Source organism: Geotrypetes seraphini, chromosome 1 (genome assembly GCF_902459505.1).
Source record: "Geotrypetes seraphini chromosome 1, aGeoSer1.1, whole genome shotgun sequence".
NCBI classification, from domain to species: Eukaryota; Metazoa; Chordata; class Amphibia; order Gymnophiona; family Dermophiidae; genus Geotrypetes; species Geotrypetes seraphini.
In genome coordinates, this window is record NC_047084.1 from 42,699,781 (window position 1) to 42,719,368 (window position 19,588).

Consider the following 19,588-nt stretch of genomic DNA (forward strand, 5'->3'; position numbering starts at 1 on the left):
GAACTCACAACCCCAGAATGGGAGGGAGTTCAAGCTATCAGGGGAAGGAGATTTACAATCAAAATGGTTTACATAATATATGGAAGTACTTACTTTATACCTAGGGCCATGGAAGATTAAATGACTTGCCCAGAGTACTTGTATCAGGTGGGACCTATACTTCAGAGCCAAGGATTATTGCTGAGATTTCAAGGCTGTAGGAAGTAAAAAAAATGGGTATTAAACTCCAGAATCTATGTGTGAAGACTTACGGCACCAAGTCAGCAGGAGGTGGGGTGTTAAGCAAGAATACGACTAACTTGTGTAACTGACTCAGTCCTACTTGTCGATGGAAGTACGGTCCATTCTACCTAGCACCTCTCCTAAAGGAGTCTTGCCTTTTTGAAAAGTATTTATTTTGTCACAAAAGGAAATCCTTTCTGACAAAATCTGTTGGATTGGCAGTTGAGCTGTGATTCCATAGTCACTGTAATTGCTAGAATCATAATGAATGGTACATGACTTCAGTTATTCCCTTTTTTTCTTCAGCAGCTAAACATATGCATTATGACTTCTGCCTCTTCTGTCTCCTAACCTTGAAATATGTTCATCACAAAGTATTTTGGTGATTTAAACAGTGTACCTTTTTTTTCATAATATAAAGCCAGTTCTTCAGCAATGTATCCACTTGTTCTGTCTTCAAAAAACTTCTGATATATATTTTTTTTAATATTTAGGGAAAAATAGTTTACTTTTCCATAATTTAAAAAATGCAAACAGAGGGGCGTGGCTTCGAGGCGAACGAAGATGGCTGTGTTAGGAAACAGCTCCGTGGTGACAGGCAGCTTGATTTTAAAAAATAGCGGTAAAAGTTTAAAGGAAAGACAAAATTAGTGAGAGAAAAGAAGTATAAGAATGGCGTCGGGCAGACAAAGTAAATCTTCCGTGGCTGGAGCTGGATCGGGGTCTGTTAAAAGATCAAAAATTGACTCCACTTCCCCGCAGATGGTGCCATTGCCAGCAGATGAAATTGATAACAGAGATCTTATGAGAGAAATACAAACAATAAAAGATATCGTTTTGGAAAATTCAAAAGACATAAAGGAGGTGAAAGGAGAGATAGTGAGTTTAATTCAAAGGTTAAATGCAGTGGTTTTGAAAATGGAATGTTTAGAAAAACGGGTGGAAAAATGTGAGGAGGAAAAAGTACTGTGTAAAAAAGATCATAAAGAAATTGAAGCATTAAGAAGGGATTTTGTGGATTTGTCCAATCGTGCAAGAAGGAACAATTTGAGGGTACTTGGATTACCAGAGGAGATTGAGAAGGGTGATTCTATTACTTTTCTGTTAAATTTCCTACCTAAGATTCTACCAATTCAAAGTAAGTTTCCGTTGGAGATAGAAAGGGCGCACAGAATTCCAGCAAAGAGATTAAGCAGCCAAAAGGGACCTCGACCTTTAATATGTAAGCTACTTAGATATCAGCAAGTAGAAGAGATCCTGAAATTAGCAAAGGAACATAAAAATATGAAATGTCAGGATGCAAAGATATTTATAGTCCCGGATTTTGCCAAGGAAACTGCATATAAAAGAAAACAGCTATTAGAATTACGCCCACAATTGAGAGCAATGGGTGCCAGGTTTGGATTAGTATACCCGGCTATAATGCGGGTGACTCATAACAACAAAACTTTCAGTTTTGAAGAAGCAGGGAAGTTAAAAGAATATATAGATAAATGTGAAAGCCCAATGAATACCTAAAATGAAAATGAAGATATTAATGAGAAGTCTGTTAATGTTTTAATAGTGTGATGCATAGGTTATGTTTATTTGACTTTATTCATAGCGGGGTATTGTTTTTGAATATAAAACTGTCATTTTTCATTACTTGAGACAGTTGACTGTGGGGATTGGCAACATTCTGAATTGAGCTCGAGGCAATTTAAATATGAGGAGTGGTAACATTCTGGATTGAGCTTGAGGAAACTTAACTGTGGAGAATGGCAGCATTCTGGACTGAGCTCGAGGCAATTTGATTGTGAAGATTGGCAGCATTCTGGACTGAGCATGAGGCAATTTAACTATGGGGATTGGCAGCGTTATGGTTTGAGATGGAAGTAATTTAATTAAGGAGATTGGCATTATTCTGGACTGTGATTATGGTAATCCAACTGTGAAGATGGGAAGCATTCTGGACTGAGATTGAGGTAATGCAACTATGGAGATTGGCAGCGTTATGGTCTGAGATGGAGGAAATTTAATTGAAGAGATTGGCAGCATTCTGGACTGAGCTCGTGACAATTTAAAGGTGGAGAATGGCAGCATTCTGGACTGAGATTGAGGCAATGCAGCTGTGGGGATTGGCAGTGTTATAGTGGAGATGGTGATAATTTAATTGAAGAGATTGGCAGCATTCTGGACTGAGTTCGCAGCAATTCAATTGTGGGGATTGGCAGCATTTTGGACTGAGCTAGAGGAAATTTACCTGTGGAGATTGACAACATTCTGGACTGAGCTTTGTGGTCAATGGAATTGAGAAAGTTGCTGAGTGATCTGCTGGATGTAGATTGGTAAAGACAGTTTAATGAAGAACGTCTGAATTAGAATAGTCTGGACTGCTGAGCCATATAGAAGAGAGAAGATCATAGGTTTGATGTCTTCAAATGAGAAATATGAATGATGATATATAAAGGCTGTCTAATTCTTGGAAAAATGGAAATGACTAATGTGTTAAATGATTATTCTAATTTTTGAAAGGGGTTGAAGGGTAAATGTAAAGGGTTATTTATATAAGTGAGGAGGGGAATAGGAGTTAGGATTATAGTATTTGAAAGAAGTAAAGGGGAAGGGAAAAAAAAAAAGGGAAAGAGAAAAAAAGGGAGAAGAGAAAAGGAAAAAAAAAAAAAGGAAAAAAAATATAATAAAGGATATAAAAATGCCTTTGAAATATATTTATAAGTTATTAATAGATTTTTTATAGAGTAATGGGGAAGGTTTGGGAAATACATATAAAAGATTGAAGTTTTTATTTCTTGTATGTTATATGAGATACTAAGGGTTAGATGGAAAAAAAAAGATAGGAGGAAAAGGAGAAGAGGAAGAAATTAAAAAAAAATAAATAAATACAGAAAAGGAAAAAAAAAGAAAAATTAAAGGAATAAAGAAGGAAAAAATATATGTATATATATATATATATATATATATATATTTGTCTTTTCATTGCTAATAAGAAGTTCTAGGGAAGCGGGTAGATTAAATATGATGTTGCCTGTGGGGAGTTTTTCTTTTACATAGTCAGTATATGCGTTTCGAAGTCTTCATTTATGATGGGGGTGGGGAGGGAGGGGGATGGGTATTTGGGAGGGACAGAGAAGGTGGGGAGGGAGGGTAAGCTTGTATTTTGGTTTAAGGGAAAATGAAAAGTTTATAATATATGTTTGAGAAGGATATATTTGTATATTATATTTTATTTATATAATGGGTTTTAAAATTTTTTCTTTGAACGTAAATGGCCTCAATCATCCAATAAAAAGGAAAAAGGTATTGTCATATATTAAGCAACAAAATATAGATATTTGTTTTCTGCAGGAGACACATTTGTCTGGAATAGAGTCTATGAAGCTGTCAGATAATTGGGTAAAGCAATGTTTATATGCACCAGCGATAAAAAAGAAAGCAGGAGTAGCAATATTAATTAATAAAAAATGTCCAGCAACATTTAATATGGTTAAAGCAGATCCTCAAGGAAGGTGGTTACTTGTTGACATGAGCATGGGCAATAATACAATGGCGTTACTAAATGGGTATGCCCCTAATTCGAATCAAAGTGAATTCTTTAAATCTCTACAACAATTAATTTTGCCACTGGCTACTACTAACTTAGTGGTGGCAGGGGATTTCAATGCTGTTATAGATCCAATAATGGATAAAAAGCCTAGTAGAATTATGAAATCAATGGGATTAGATAATTTGATACAATCATGTACCGTATTTGCCGGCGTATAAGACGACTGGGCGTATAAGACGACCCCCCAACTTTTACAGTTAAAATATAGAGTTTGTTATATACTCGCCGTATAAGACTACCCCTTCTTCCGCACACCTTCTGCACAACAAATAAAACTTAAAAGAACATCAGAATTTATTTCAACAATTTTAATTAATTCACTAAAGCTGAATAGAACAATAAACCCATGGGAGCTGCCATGCTATTTGTTTTCTAAACTGTTAACCAAACTGAAACTGTCAATGATAGAAGGAAGATAACACATAGAGGGAGAGAGCAAGTGCCGGGCAAGTCCCTAGCAAGTTTGCTGGCATGACAGTTTCCCTTTAAAAGCCTTCAAAAGCCTCCTGTTCGCCCCCGCAACTTCCTTAAGGGCTAGACTCCACACACGGCCGCATGTGCGAGAGACATAGTAAAGAGAAAAGGGGTGGGGCCAGAGCGCCGCTGCTTCCCGCTGCGCAGGATGAAGGAGCTGGCACCCTTGTCACACTGATGTCCCACCATGGCCCCGCTGATGTCCCAGCAGGTTTACTAGTACCGTAAGCACCGTAAGGAGGTAAGGAAGGAGATGTTAGGGCATGTAAAGTAGAGAGTTGCGCGGGAACAGAAATCCCACCCGTCCCCACCCGTCCCTGCCAAAGTCCCACCCGTCCCCACGAGGAATCCCACCCGTCCCCGTGAGGAATCCCTCCGTCCCCACCCGTCCCCGCGAGGAATCCCCTCCATCCCCACCCGTCCCCGCGAGGAATCCCCTCCGTCCCCGCCCGTCCCTATAAACTTCAGAAATAGTTATTTCATTTAATTATGCTACTGAATTAAAGGCTCTGGTAGAAACCCATTTACAAATAAGCAAAAAGACTTTATTAATTTGAAAATATTAATTGGGAAGAATACATACTTTGTAAACGGGTTTCTACCAGAGCCTCTAATGTTTATAAATTTTTATCAACACAACTAATATACTACTTTATCCTGAAGCAAAAAAAAAAAAAAAAAGAAATAGAATTCTTTTCCTACCTTTGTTGCCTGGTTTCTGCTTTCCTCATGTTCTCATTCAATTCCTTCCATCCACTATCTCTCTTCCTTCTGCATCTTCCATTTGCTCTGTTACTGTGCCTCTCCCTTACTTCCCCCTTCCAAATTGGTCTGGCACCCATCTTCTTCTCTCTGCTCCCCCCATAGTCTGGCATCTGTCTTCTTCCCTGCCAGCGTCTTCTCCCTACTCTCTCTTCCTCATTTCCTTTGTGTCCTTCTCCCCCCCATCTTCCCCATGTCCTTTCAGCGTCCTTCTCCACCCCTTTGTCTTCCCCATGTGCTTTCAGAGTCCTTCCCCCCCCCCGCCCTTCCCATGGCCTTTCAGCGTCCTTCTCCACCCCTTTGTATTCCCCCATGTGCTTTCAGCCTCCTTCTCCCTCCTCTGTCTTCAAGTGCTTTCAGAGTCCTTCCCCCCCCCCTCCTGTCTTCACCATGGCCTTTCAGCGTCCTTCTCCCCCCCCCCTCCTTCTCTACCGCCCCGGGTGCAGCACAGCCAGCCAGGTCCCCTTACTTTTGTGGCACTTCCCCGACCGACCGACAACAGCCCCGGTCCGACAAACCTCCCTGCCCTTAACCGCGAATCTAAATTACCTTCTTACAGCTGCTGTAAGAAGGTAATTTAGATTCGCGGCTACAGGGCAGGGAGGATTGTCGGACCCGGGCTGTTATCGGTCGGTCGGGGAAGTGCCACAAAAGTAAGGGAACCTGGCCGGCTGTGCTGCAACCGGGGCGGGGCGGGGCGGACCGCCCCCCTCCCTTGGTAGCCACTCGAACCGCGAGGCTACTCTCCTTCTCCTTATCTGCCCTGCCTGCAGCACAGAGCCGAACGGAAGTCTTCCCGACGTCAGCGCTGACGTTGGAGGGAGGGAGGGCTTTGTTTAAGCCCTCCCTCCCCTCCGACGTCAGCGCTGACGTCGGGAAGACTTCCGTTCGGCTCTGTGCCGCAAGCAGAGAAGGTAGGGAGAAGAAGAGCCGCGTACATCCAGAAGACAGTACATCCAGCCCCGCAGGAGCCCCGCGACCCTCGGAGGCGTCCCCATGGGATCCCCGCGACCCTAGGGGGCGTCCCCGTGCAGCTCTCTAATGTAAAGTAAGGGCATGTAAATAGTACCCGGCGTATAAGACGACCCCCGACTTTGGGGAGGATTTTAAGGTACTGAAAAGTCGTCTTATACGCCGGCAAATACGGTAATTTAAAAGATATATGGCGTATTCTTCATTTTAATGATCGGGAATTTACATTTTGTTCACATGTTCATCAATCGTTTTCAAGAATTGATTATATTTTTGTTTCAGATCAGATGGTACAGCAAGTTGTAAAAGCTGACATAGAACCAATAGTAATATCTGATCATGGTGGTGTGTGGATAGAAGTTAACTTAGTAGATCAAGATAATTCCAAACCTGTATGGAGGTTTGATAATACATTGATTGCTGATTCTAAATTTTGCACAGAATTTCAGAACAAAATTAGTGAATATTTTTTGTTTAATGATTTAGAGGAAATGTCGATTGAAATTTTATGGGATGCTTTCAAAGCAACGATGAGAGGACAAATTATATCATATTCTGCATATAAAAAGAAACAACTAAGGAAGCAATTTGTAAGTTTGGAAAAAGAAATTAAAAATTTAGAATTAAAATTGATTAACAAATGGGAACAAGCTACATTTCAAATATTGTTAAAAAAAAATGTGAATATAATGAGATTTCCTCTGGATTAGTAAAGAAAGATATTTTTACTCGGCAAACGTTGTATTATGGTAGCGCAAATAAGGCTGGAAGACTATTGGCAAATTATTTTAAAAAAAAAAAAAAAGGAAGGAGAAAATAGGTATAATTAAAGATGAGTTAGGGAATTCTCATTCTCAAATTGGAAGTATATTAAAACAATTTTTGAAGTATTATAAGTCGCTGTATTCTTCTGAGTCTTATTTAAATAAAGAGAAAGATGGGTTGGATTTTTTGAGTTCAGTTGAAGGTCCTAAGGTTCCTGATCATATAAAAAGAAGTTTAGATGAACCTATATCACTAAAAGAATTACAAACGGCATTGAGATCCCTTAGAGCTGGGACCGCTCCAGGTGGAGATGGATTTACGGTAGAGTTTTATAGAGAATTTCAAATTTCCCTTTTACCTTATTTATAAAAATTATATCAGGATCAACTGAATAAAGGTTGTATATCAGGCACTATGGCAGAATCTTTAACTATTGTTTTGCCAAAGCCAAATAAAGATCCAACATTGGTTTCAAACTACAGGCCTATATCTTTAATAAATGTAGATGGTAAATTATTAGCTAAGATTTTAGCATTAAGATTGGCTAAAGCTCTTCCGCATATAATAGGAATGAATCAAACTGGATTTGTTGCTCAAAGACACTCTTCTAATAATACTAGACTGGCATTTCAGATGTATTATTTAACAAAACAAATTAATGATCCGGCTTTTTCGGTATCACTAGATGCTGAGAAGGCTTTTGATCGTGTAGAATGGAATTTCATGTATCAAGCTATGGAGTGGTTTGGTATTGGATCCGGATTTATACAAATGATTCAAGCACTGTATAGCTCCCCAACTGCTCGTTTATACATAAATAATAATTTTTCAGATGCTTTTAAATTGCAGAAGGGAGTTAGACAGGGTTGTCCATTATCTCCTTTGCTCTTTGATATAGTTCTTGAACCCTTGTTGTTAGCTATTCGACAGGCAAAGGACATACAGGGTATTCCATGTGCTGGAGTGGAGTATAAAGTATCCGCTTATGCAGATGATATCTTGCTTCATTTGAGGAATCCGGAAACAACAATTCCATGTCTACTGGAGGTAATAGATACATTTAGAAAATTCTCAGGATACAAAATAAATTGGACTAAATCAGAGATTTTACCTTTAAATGTGCATTGTACAAAAGGTATACTTGATTCTTTCCCTTTTATTTGGAAAGAGGATGGAATAAAGTACTTAGGTATTTGGTTGAATAAAACACTCAAAGAGACAATGAGAATAAATGAAAAATTTTAATTACAAAAAGTAACAGAGTTGTGTGAGCAATGGAATCCTTTACATTTGTCATGGTGGGGAAGAGTTCAACTGTTAAAATGATGATTTTGCCTGTAGTTTGCTATCAATTGGGAATGATACCAGTGTTTTTTCAGGGGTCTTTCTATAAAAAATTAAATAGTATTCTGGTTAAATTTATTTGGCTGGGTAAAATTGCAAGAGTGGCTCTAGTGTCTTTGCAAAGACCAATTGAGGAGGGTGGGGTAAATTTTCCCAATTTTTATAGGTATCATCAGGCCTATATCATGCGCCAAGATATGTATTGGGTCCTCCCAGAGCTTTTGGAACAACTACCAAAGTGGTTACGGGTGGAGAGATCACTTATCTTTCCACTTAGGCTTGATCTTCTGCTTGGTATAAAAGTGCCTAGAATACGTAAAGACAATAGAGTATTAATGAATACTTGGAAAACATTAAGATTTGTAGACAAATTAACTACTGATTCTATTTTAAAATTGAAACAACAGACTATTTGGGTAAACTCCAAGATACAAATAGGCGGGTTTAAGGTTGTCTGGAAGGATTGGATTAAAGCAGGTATAAGATCCTTAACGGAAGTAATTGATAATGGTAAACTGCTTGATTTTTCACAATTGCAACATAAATATGGTCTGAATAAAAAACAAAGTTATAAGTGGTTGCAATTGAAGCAGGCTATTCAGGTGGGGTTCCCTGAATGGAAATCTTTAAATGATCATTACAGCTTAGAGTTCTTATGTTTCCAGGCAGATTTTCTGGGACACTAGGCCGCAAAGTGGTATAAAATTATATCTAATTATTTGAATAAGAAACCAAAAAATGGATTAAGAGATATTTGGAGCATTGAGATTAAGCATCAGATTAATGCATCTCAATGGCCACGTATTTGGTCTTGGAGAATTAAAGGTACGATGTCGGCATCTATTAGGCAAACATGGTTCTTTTTGTTGCATAGAGCATTCTGGACCCCTACTAGATTAAAAAAATTAGATTGCTCTAAGTCTAATAGATGCTGGCATTGTAAAATTGAAGTTGGAACTTTAGACCATCTTTTATTTTATTGTCCATGTATTCAGGCATTTTGGATATCAATCTGGGATCAAGTTAACCTAATGATGGAGAGTCATGTGGCATTGTCCTATGACACAGTGGTTTTTGGAATGTGCATGAGGGCTAAATGCCAAATATCTGCAGCAAACAATAAATTACTGATGATTCTTACTGGTGTGGGAATTCAGCAAATAACGACTAATTGGAAAGACTGTTCTAGACTGAATTGTAGTTTTTGGTGGAACTCAGTATGCCATATGTATAAGATGGAAAGATTTTTTGCAGTACAGAGGGGGCATTTTAAAAGGTTTCAGGAGGTGTGGAGGCCATTAATTGAATATTATAATGATTAAGGTTTATTCTTTTTCCTTAGGGGATAATTTGTAGAAATGGGGGTGGGTGGGGGGGGATAGGATAATCCAATTAAATAGCGGTATATTTCAACTGATTAATGGATATAAGAAACATGGTATATATGTATGAATAGAAAAGGAAAGAGGGTAAAATTATTGGAAATATGTTGATATGAAATATTAGGGGATATATGTACTATGATGAGATATATTTGTTGTGCATTAATGTATATAATAAAATGAAAAAAGAGTTTGAGGAAGAAAGGGTGGGGGGAGGGATAGGTTAAAGTATGATTAATTGTATTAAGGAAGAGGGATGTCTAAGTATGTATATGTTTGGATAGATTATTTTATTGATATGGGAAGGGATGGGAGGTGGGTGGGGGGAATTAAAACATGTATAATAATATTGTGTAAGAATGTCAAGTGAGTTATGTGAATTAATTGTAATAATATTGTACACTTGTTGAGACAAATAAAAAGGAATAAAGATTAAAAAAAAAAATGCAAACAAAATGGATTATTTAGCACAGGTCTGAAACTCTCTTAGCAATAGCACTTTCATCAAGATGTCATCATTTCCTACTGCACTAATGATTAGCGCCACTGCTGACAAGTTTCACACCTATCCTAATTCTGCCCTGGTGGATACATGTGTACTTCAACAAACAAGGAAACCTAACTGGTCCACAGTGATGTGCAACCAAAGCAAAAAAAAAAAGAAGAAACTATGGAGCTGATGTTCGTGATTCGTTCATCAGAAAGATGCAGATCTATGAACAATCAATGGAATCCACATTAGTTTGGAAAATATAGACCCGACACGGGCCGTGTTTCAACTAACTGTCTTCCTCAGGGGTCCTAAGAATTAACATAAATCTTGTAAAAAGTTTTGTAAAAATGTAGTGGTGACAGTGATGATGGGTGAATGTGGATGAAACAGTGGCATGAGATGGTTAAAAAAAATATGAAGTTTATAAAATGTGAAAGGATGAAAGCTGATTGATATAGTGTAAATGTGAATGAACCATAAATGGATGTGTGCTGTACAACTAAGTGATCTTGAATTTGATTGGGCCATGGGTGAACATGTACCGATAAAAGATATGGCGCGAAAAGAAAAATGTGGACTAATTTTACTAAGAGTGAAACTGTGTGCTGTATGAGAATTATTTTGTGAAACAATGAATACATACCTAAGGTATGAGGGTTAGCTGGATATAAATGTTGAAATTAGAAAAATTTGCAGGACCAAAAATCATTTAATGGAAAATTATGTAGCATTATCATATGACACAATTTTATTTGGCATGCTGATGAGAGCTAAGCCTCAAATATCTTCTACTAATAATAAGCTTTTGATGATATTGACAAGAGTTGCCATTCAACAAATAACGTATAACTGGAAAGATTGTACAAGGTTGAATTATTGTTTCTGGTGGAATTCAGTATGTCATGTGTTTAAAATGGAAAGAGCGTTGGCAGTTCAAAAAGGTTACTATAATAAATTTAAGGATGTGTGGAGGCCATTTTTAAATTATCTATATATATAAAATCGGAGGTATGTATGTGTGTATGTATGTGTGTATGTGCACCGATCACGCAAAAACGGCTTGACCGATTTGAACGGAACTTGGTATGCAGATCCCTCACTACCTGGGATGATATGTTCTGGGGGTCTCGCGGCCCACCTGCATACGTGGGCGGAGCTACAAACAGAAAATCAGATTTCACCCATTCATGTCAATGGAAAAAATGTAAAAAGCTGCCATTCTCACAGTAATTCAAAAACGGCTTGACCGATTTGAACGAAACTTGGTATGCAGATCCCTCACTACCTGGGGTGATATGTTCTGGGGGTCTCGTGGCCCACCTGCACACGTGGGCGAAGCTACAAACAGAAAATCAGATTTCACCCATTCATGTCAATGGAAAAAATGTAAAAAGCTGCCATTCTCACAGTAATTCAAAAACGGCTTGACCGATTTGAACAAAACTTGGTATGCAGATCCCTCACTACCTGGGGTGATATGTTCTGGGGGTCTCGCGGCCCACCTGCACACATGGGCGGAGCTACAAACAGAAAATCAGATTTCACCCATTCATATCAATGAAAAAAATGTAAAAAGCTGCCATTCTCACTGTAATTCAAAAACGGCTTGACCGATTTGAACAAAACTTGGTATGCAGATCCCTCACTACCTGGGGTGATATGTTCTGGGGCTCTCGCAGCCCACAACTCTATGTTGCTTGCTCAAGGGTGGGTTCACCCAAGAATTTATATGTTCTTGCTCCAGGAGGTGAAACTAAAATTGTTGTTTATAATCACGTTTTGCGTTAGTTGTATTGTATTCATTTTGTCAAATATTTCACATTATAATTTGAATATTGTACTTTTTATTAAGCTGTAAAAAAATAATTTCATTCACCACTATAAAGTATCTTTATTTGAATCCATTTACAGTGTTATTGCTATAATTAAATACCCGTGCAACGCCGGGGCATCAGCTAGTAATGAATAATTTACACTTTTCCCAATTTTTAATTCTTACATGTGGATCGGGGGGGGTTGGATTTCTATTAATAATATATATGAATGATAAGATATTATATTCATGTGGTATATTTTTTGTTGTATGTGGGAGGGGGTGGGGGTTATATTTTTTTGTTGTATGATATGGTAGATTTTCAAGTGATATTGTGTTCTAATTGTTTGATAGTTACTGTACACTTGTGAATTATAAAATGAATAAAGAATTTAAAAAAAAAATTTGCAGGAAGATCCTTAAAAATGAAAATAAAAGATAAGAAAGTAAAAATAATTGTTTCTTAATAAAAGCATATAAAAACAAAATAAGTCTTATATCTATAAAACAGGTAAAATAAAATTAAATGAGTAAGATTAAATGAAAAATGAAATGTACTTCTCCATAGTTGAATCCTACAAATAATATCACTATGGGGTCCTTTTACTAAGGCGTGCTAGCCGATTTTGCTTGCACTAAATGCTAAAGCGTCCATTATAGTCTATGGATGTGTTAGCATTTAGCGCGCCTTAGCAAAAGGACCCCATATGAGGGATGGAAGATCATGTTTTCTTTCCAGTGACGCTGCAATTGAATGATCTACATCAGACTGTTTCTTCCTTAATTTAGATCAAGCGCAGTTCAAGAGTTGCTGGAAAAAAATTATAGAATTCACTGTTCCCTACACAACATAGTAAGTGTCAGATGTTTTTGATAATAATCCTTATATCTGAATCACTGACCTGGGGTTTATAACATATTTGTGTTTCAGAGAGGGGTTAGAAATTCAGACCCTAAATACCAGTCTCTCAAATTCTAGGTATTTACTTCAGGATATGAGAAGGCATTCAGTCAAGAAGCAATAATCAGATATTTATTTGGGTAAACTTATGTTTACCCACATAAAAATGTGATCTGATTATTTCCATCCTCCACGCATATTCACAGTGCATGTTTTTTTATCTGCCAACAAAAGGGGCAATGTTAGTTTAAGGTGGGAAATTCCTTATGACGGTGTAAATTTTGATGCATATTTTGCTTTACTTCACACTGGTGGGATTTTCAAAGAGAAACTATTAGAAGTTTCCTTTTGAAAATAAGCTTGCAGTTCCATAGGACTGATAGCTCTCCTTGTTGTCCCCTTAGTCATAAGAGCATAAGAATTACTGCTGCTGGGTCAGACCAGTGGTCCATCGTGCCCAGCAGTCCGCTCACGCGGCGGCCCTTAAGGTCAAAGACCAGTGCCCTATTAGAGTCTAGCCTTACTTGTGTATGTTCTGTTCCAGTAGGAACTTATCCAACCTTGTCTTGAATCCCTGAAGGATGCTTTCCCCTATAACAGCCTCCGGAAGAGCATTCCAGGTTTCTACCACTCTCTGGGTGAAGAAAAACATCCTTACGTTTGTACAGAATCTTTTCCCTTCTAACTTCAGCGAGTGCCTTCTTGTTCTCTTCACCTTGGAGAGGGTGAACAGTCTCTTTCTCTACTAAGTCAATTCCCTTCAATATCTTGAATGTTTCGATCATGTCCCCTCTCAGTCTTCTCTTCTCAAGGGAGAAGAGGTCCAGTTTCTCTAACCTCTCGTCATTTTACTCGTTTGCTTTTTCTGAAAATATTATTTTCTCCGAGGACAAGCAGGCATTATATTCTCACATGTAGGTGACCTCATCCACGGAACTCAGTACATATACTACAATAGTGTGCTGAAAAGTTTTCAGCCCAACCAAGAAAGGAATGACGTGGAGCCATGAAACTTACAAGTTATTCCACATATTCACCCCTAAGTTCAACATACTTGGCACATGTGTCTGAAGTTTCTGTAACCCTTCCAAAAAATACTCTGATGTCTGGTCACTTAAATAATGCTCTGCTGCTGCTGCAATCACTTCCAAATCACTCGAAAATTGCCGCCCTTTCAAACTCTTTTTAAGGTTTGAAAATAGTCAGTTGGAGCAAGATCTGGTGAGCAGGGTAAATGGTCTATACCAAGGGTGGGCAACTCTAGTCCTCGAAGGCCAAAATCCAGTCGGGATTTCAGGATTTCCCCAATGAATATGCATTGCAAGCAGTGCATGCAAATAGATCTTATGCATATTCATTGGGGAAATTCTGAAAACCCAACGATTCTGGCCATCGAGGACCAGAGTTGCCCACCACCGGTCTATACACTAAACCCCAACTGCATCAAAACATCCATCGTTCTGTCAGCCTTGTAAGCAGGTGTATTGTCTTACAAAAAGAGAACTCCTTTCCACAGCTTGCCTCTCCTTTTTTCTTTCATACAAAATTCAGATGGAGGCTGGATTGAAGTCTCGGTATACAAAACTAAGCATTAGATTATTATTTTAAATACCAACAAATGGATAATGATAACACAAAAAATGGATATGTAAGGATTTTTAAACGCCATTATAATAAACGATATGGTATTTTTTGCACATGTCATTACTTGGCCTTTCTAGGATACAGAGGCCATTACAAATCTTTTTTTTTTTTTTTTTTAATTACAGTGAACAAGCAGGCTCATTATTGTACAATTGTCATGATGATTGATTGAAAGCAACTAATACACGCAAGAATGCAAAAGTGTTTGGGTTTTTTTAACACTATTTTGTTTGTCATCATTAGTTGCCCCATAGATGAGGATGGCATTTTAACGAGACAGGATAAACGTCAATATCTCGCATCTTTGTTACACACATGCCATCATTGGTCATCAAATAAATTTTTTTTGTTAATCGTGTGTTTAGTTTAAACTGAAGCTATTGTATAGTTAAGAACATAAGACTAGCCTTACTATATCTGCTATTACCAGGGCCTTGAATGCGCAGCATTGGTTGATCGGAAGCCAGTGCTCTGCATGGAGGGCTGGGGAGATGGGGTCACGGTAGTTGAGGCTATGTAGGAGGCGGATTGCTGCGTTTTGTACACGCTGGAGGCGTTTGAATCTTTTTTGGCCACTCCGTTAAATAGGGAGTTGCAGTAGTCCATCCTGGAGAGAACATAGGCGTAGAAGAGTTGGGCTAGGTCTGGTTTGGAGATGTAGGGTTTGATCCATTTTAGTTGGCGGAGGTAGTAGAAGGAGGTGGAAACTATTTGAGATATGTGGGTGGACAGGGATAGGTGGCCATCTAAAGTTACTCCTAGGTTGCTTACCTGATCTGCTGCTGTTAGTGAGGTGGAATCCCTGAGGGGGTGGAGAAAAGGATGTACAGACTGCAAACCAGTTCCCCAAGATCTTGATCCACTGCACTAATCATAGGCTATTCCTCACCCTTATCCTCTTTGTTCTTATGTGGTGACATAATTCTTTTATCCACTATTACCAGGGCCTTGAATGCGCAGCGCCTTATGACCCTGAGCATGTCATTTAACCCTTCATTGCCTGAGGTAAAAAAAGAAAAACAACAACTTGTGAGCTCACTAGGGACAGAGAAAGTACCTGCATATAATGTGTAGTAGTGGTATATAATAAACAAGACAGAAAATTGAGTTACAAAGAAACAGTATACACAACAGTGGTATTAAATTAATGCTAATTTTAATCAAATAAATAGTAATTATGTTCATATTCCCTCTCTTTTCTGTTCACGTTTGATGTGCCCACCAAGACAGATGGGGAAAATGCTTGAGTACCTGATTTTAAACCGCTTAGATAACCTTGATAGGCGATATATAAATACCTAAAATAAATAAATAATGAATTAGATCTTTTGATCATGCTCTTTCAATAAAAGTCTTGACTATTTTTATCATTTTATCTGCTAGGTAATACCAGATAATTTCAGCATTGCAGAAAAAATAGAGAACATTTTGGGAAATACTGGCTTTAGTGAGAAACGGGCTCGTACAATGTCTATAGATGATTTTATCAGGTAACTATTTCATTCCCTCTGTTTACTAGTTTCATCTCAGACTTCTGGCTACTGAGTTAGCGGATAATTTTATAACTGTATGTGTAAGTGAAAAGTACACTCATATTTTCCTTAAGGTAGAGTTCACTAGATTTTCAAAGCAAAAGAATGTGTGTACTTCTGCTTTGGAAATTACCCAGGGAAAGTGTGTGCTTGAATTTATACCAGCTTTTTGGTGCGTGCACATTTTCAGGGTTAATTTATATTTTACATAGGAAGATCTGCAATCGGTGAAGGTAAATTTATGGACAAGTTTAGCTGCATAGTAGGAAAACAGCTTTATAAAAGCCCATGGATGCAGGAAAAGCGCTATTTTACCTGGAGTAATGCTATGAAAAATTATCCATCCTATTAAATACGAATATAAAAAACAAATGATTAGTACTTAAGTTTTGAAGGGATATCAGAGCCAGTGGATATGGAAGTCTAGGTATCCAGAGTATCCAAAAAAAAAGGAAGCTGCAAACCTCTGTTTTTTATTTAATTCATGCCTTTTCAGTAGTAGCTCAAGATGAGCTAATTCAGGTGTTTCCCTGACTACAGTGAGTCTCAATATTAAGTTATAGACAGAAAATTGTTATTTGATGATACATATTTTAATTGTGGAAATGTATCATGTTATACCACCCCACCCTCTAAATCTGTGAGATCCAAGATATTAAACAGGCTTCTGCAGGAACTAATTTTTTTTTTTCAATTTTATATTTATTAACTTTTTCAATATCCATCAGGCAAAATAACAATTTTTCACTTGATACAGAAAGCAGGAAATATTTAAAGTAATGTCAATAGAATCTAATTCCACAACATAAAGCAGGAACTAATTTTAGACACTTACAAGGAGGATTTTTTTAGTTTATCTTTTCAAGGTAGTATAAAACCTTTGCATTAACATGTTAGGTGGCTATTCCCTGGATTTTGTATATGGGGCTCAAAACTGAATCCACAAATGTGAGCTTACACACAATTTAATTGAATAACAAACCAAATAGCACCAGTAATTGGACACCATAATTAACTATTGATAATAATTGGCAACAATTTGGATTTACACATGCATCTTGCTAAGTGTTATTTTGTAATGAAACACATGTAAATTTTATTGTATGCACCTGAAAAAGAGGATTGGCCATGGGAGGAGCATGGGTGGCAATGGGGCATTCACTAAATATGTGCACACTATTATAGAATTAGGGGTTATCCACGCCTAATTTATATGCAAGGATTTACACCAGATTTCAGTTGACTTAAATCCTTGCACCCAGAGTTGGGTATAGATCCTGGCATTATTCTGTAAAGAGCACCCACCTCAGAGCACTGTTTATAAAATAGCACTCAACATCCCTATTTTTTTTCATCACCCAAATTTGGGGGCCATTTACAGAATCCAGGCTTATGTGTATTATACAGCATTTTCGTTTGGAAGATGAGACTGAGGTGTTAATTTTCAAAAGAGAAAAAAACAACACAGAATGCCAGATGGACATTTTTCACAGGAAAATGTTCAAGTCACAATTTTCATAACTCAGATTTGAGGCGATTTTCTCCACAGTTTGTCTAAATCAGGGGTGCCCAAAACATTGATCACGATCTACTGGTCAATCACAAAGGCAATTCCGGTAGATTGCAGAGTCAGTGTTCTCCCTAGCATTGAGCGCCCGGCTGTCTTGCTCAAATGATACACTTCCCCCTCAGCATCCTCCGGATTCCCCTATGGTCACCGTCTCACTTTTAAAGTTAATTCCCTCTGCCACGATCCTCTGCCTCTGCCACGGTCCCGCCCCTGACATCAGAAGAGGTGTGGGACTGCAGCAGAGGGAACGTGCTGCAGATGCCGACGGCAGCCTGCTAGGTTTGCTCTGCAGGCTGCTGTAATTAACTTTCAACTGTGGTAGTTAGGCCCAGAGGGAAGAATGGAGGTGAGGACAGTTGCAGCCAAGAGGTCTGAGGTCCTAACAGTCATTGTGTGTGGGAAGCAGCGGAGGTAAGGCTCCGCATGTCAAGGTAAGGATGTTGATATTTAATGTTGTTCAAGTGTTTCAGTTCTGCTTGTCAATAGTATACTAGCAAGTTCCAGGACTGTACCACTGTTTATACTGCGGATAATGTTACTGCAATGCCAGTGTTCTTTCCTCCTTCTGCTGGGTGGAGAGTGTAACTTTATTTGGACTAGTCTATCAAAATTCAAGGAAAGGAAATTAGTATGTAAGAATAAATTTCTCCATATTAACTTTGTTTTCATTTTTCAGATTACTGCATGGTTTTAACTCTGAAGGTATCCATTTTGCATAAGTGAACCAGAAGCACACATGATTATCTCACCAGAGAATTTGAAACTTTACTCTTCAACAAACTAATTTTGCATCTATATGCCACATTGTATTTGCAGTTGTGTGCATTCCATTACTTAATTATTGAAATCATTGTTCAAAATGATTTCAAGGGACAATGTTATAAACTCTACACATCTGGCAGCAGCAATATTATATAGATAAATTGTAGGACAGTTTAACTATTTGAAAACAGCTGTTAATGTAGAAATGGCTGTCCATTTGAAAGAAGGAGCTGTCTGGAACAGAGAGAGGAAGAACAGTAAAATGCATTTTAATAAACAAGAATGACTAATAAATTCAGAAGTGTCTTTTCAGATCTACTGGGAACTAGGCACCATCAAAAGTAGCACAATGTGGCTGTTGCTCCTTCCCTGCTTTAACAATCAGCAGGCAGACAGAAGTTATATGACGTATAACTTCTAACTACCTGCTGTTTTCCATGTGTACTCTGTCGGCTACCCCTGTATCTATGTATGGATCAAAGCACTGCCACCAGCTCCCACCCTTTTTCAGCCTTAGCACTCACCTCTGTAGTCAGTTCCATTAGTGCTGCAACTACTGCCTGAGAATATAATCAGCCAGTTCAGGTCAGTCAAGAAAGGGTACAATAGAGAAAGATAGAACTTCGGAGTGAGGGTTGGAGAAGACAGGAGAGCATGTGGTGGGGGATGTGAAGCTTACAGGAGAGAATGTTGAGGCTGGAGAATTGGTGGTAGTGAGTATTGCGACGGCGCTGAGAATAGAGCTCCTCAAAGAACCTTTGAAAAAGCCTGTATGGGCGAAACAGGTTACATCGGGGCATGCTAGAGGCACTGCACGTAATGATTAGTAAAAAATGAAACATATGCTGTTATCCAGTCTTTATTTATTTTAAAGAAAGACAATAATATAAGTTACATACTAATAGAATTGATGGCCTATATGCCATATAGCAATTGAACCCTAATTAGTGAGGCTCTGTGTTGTTGTGGGAGTTTCTAAATTGCTTCACTTTTCATCTTCAATACTTTTTTTAGCCTTAGACACCTGGGCCAATGGGAATTGGCCCAGTTGCCTTAGGCCCCTCCTTTGGGTGGGGCCTTAGGCACATGGGCCCAACCCAGCCCATGTGCCTAAGGCCCTTCCTGTGGGCAGAGTTTGAGGCGCCTGGGCCAATCAGGCAGTCCTGCCATTCTGCGGATGGCGGGCCTGCCAGACGGATGGGCTTAGGATCCGTCCGGCCAACTTTTTTAAGGTACGGGGAGGTCGTGGGGGGTGCATCGTAGGCAGGAGGGCCTAGGATACCTCTTGCCCGTATTTTAATGGGGGGGGGGCTGCATCGGAGCCGGAGGGGTTGAGCTCCCTCCTGCC

The 19,588-nt window shown here is 38.6% G+C and overlaps 1 protein-coding gene across 1 annotated transcript in view; it reads left to right on the plus strand.

The window, feature by feature from the left end:
* DIMT1 (DIMT1 rRNA methyltransferase and ribosome maturation factor) overlaps nt 1–19,331 on the plus strand; it is a 63,831-nt gene extending 44,500 nt beyond the window's left edge. Inside the window, exons 10-12 of the mRNA XM_033930500.1 lie at nt 12,621–12,684; nt 15,760–15,866; nt 18,155–19,331. Coding sequence (XP_033786391.1) covers nt 12,621–12,684; nt 15,760–15,866; nt 18,155–18,197 — 214 coding nt within the window. The 3' untranslated portion in view covers nt 18,198–19,331. The remainder of the gene's footprint in view (nt 1–12,620; nt 12,685–15,759; nt 15,867–18,154) is intronic.
* The last annotated feature ends 257 nt before the right edge of the window (nt 19,332–19,588 follow it).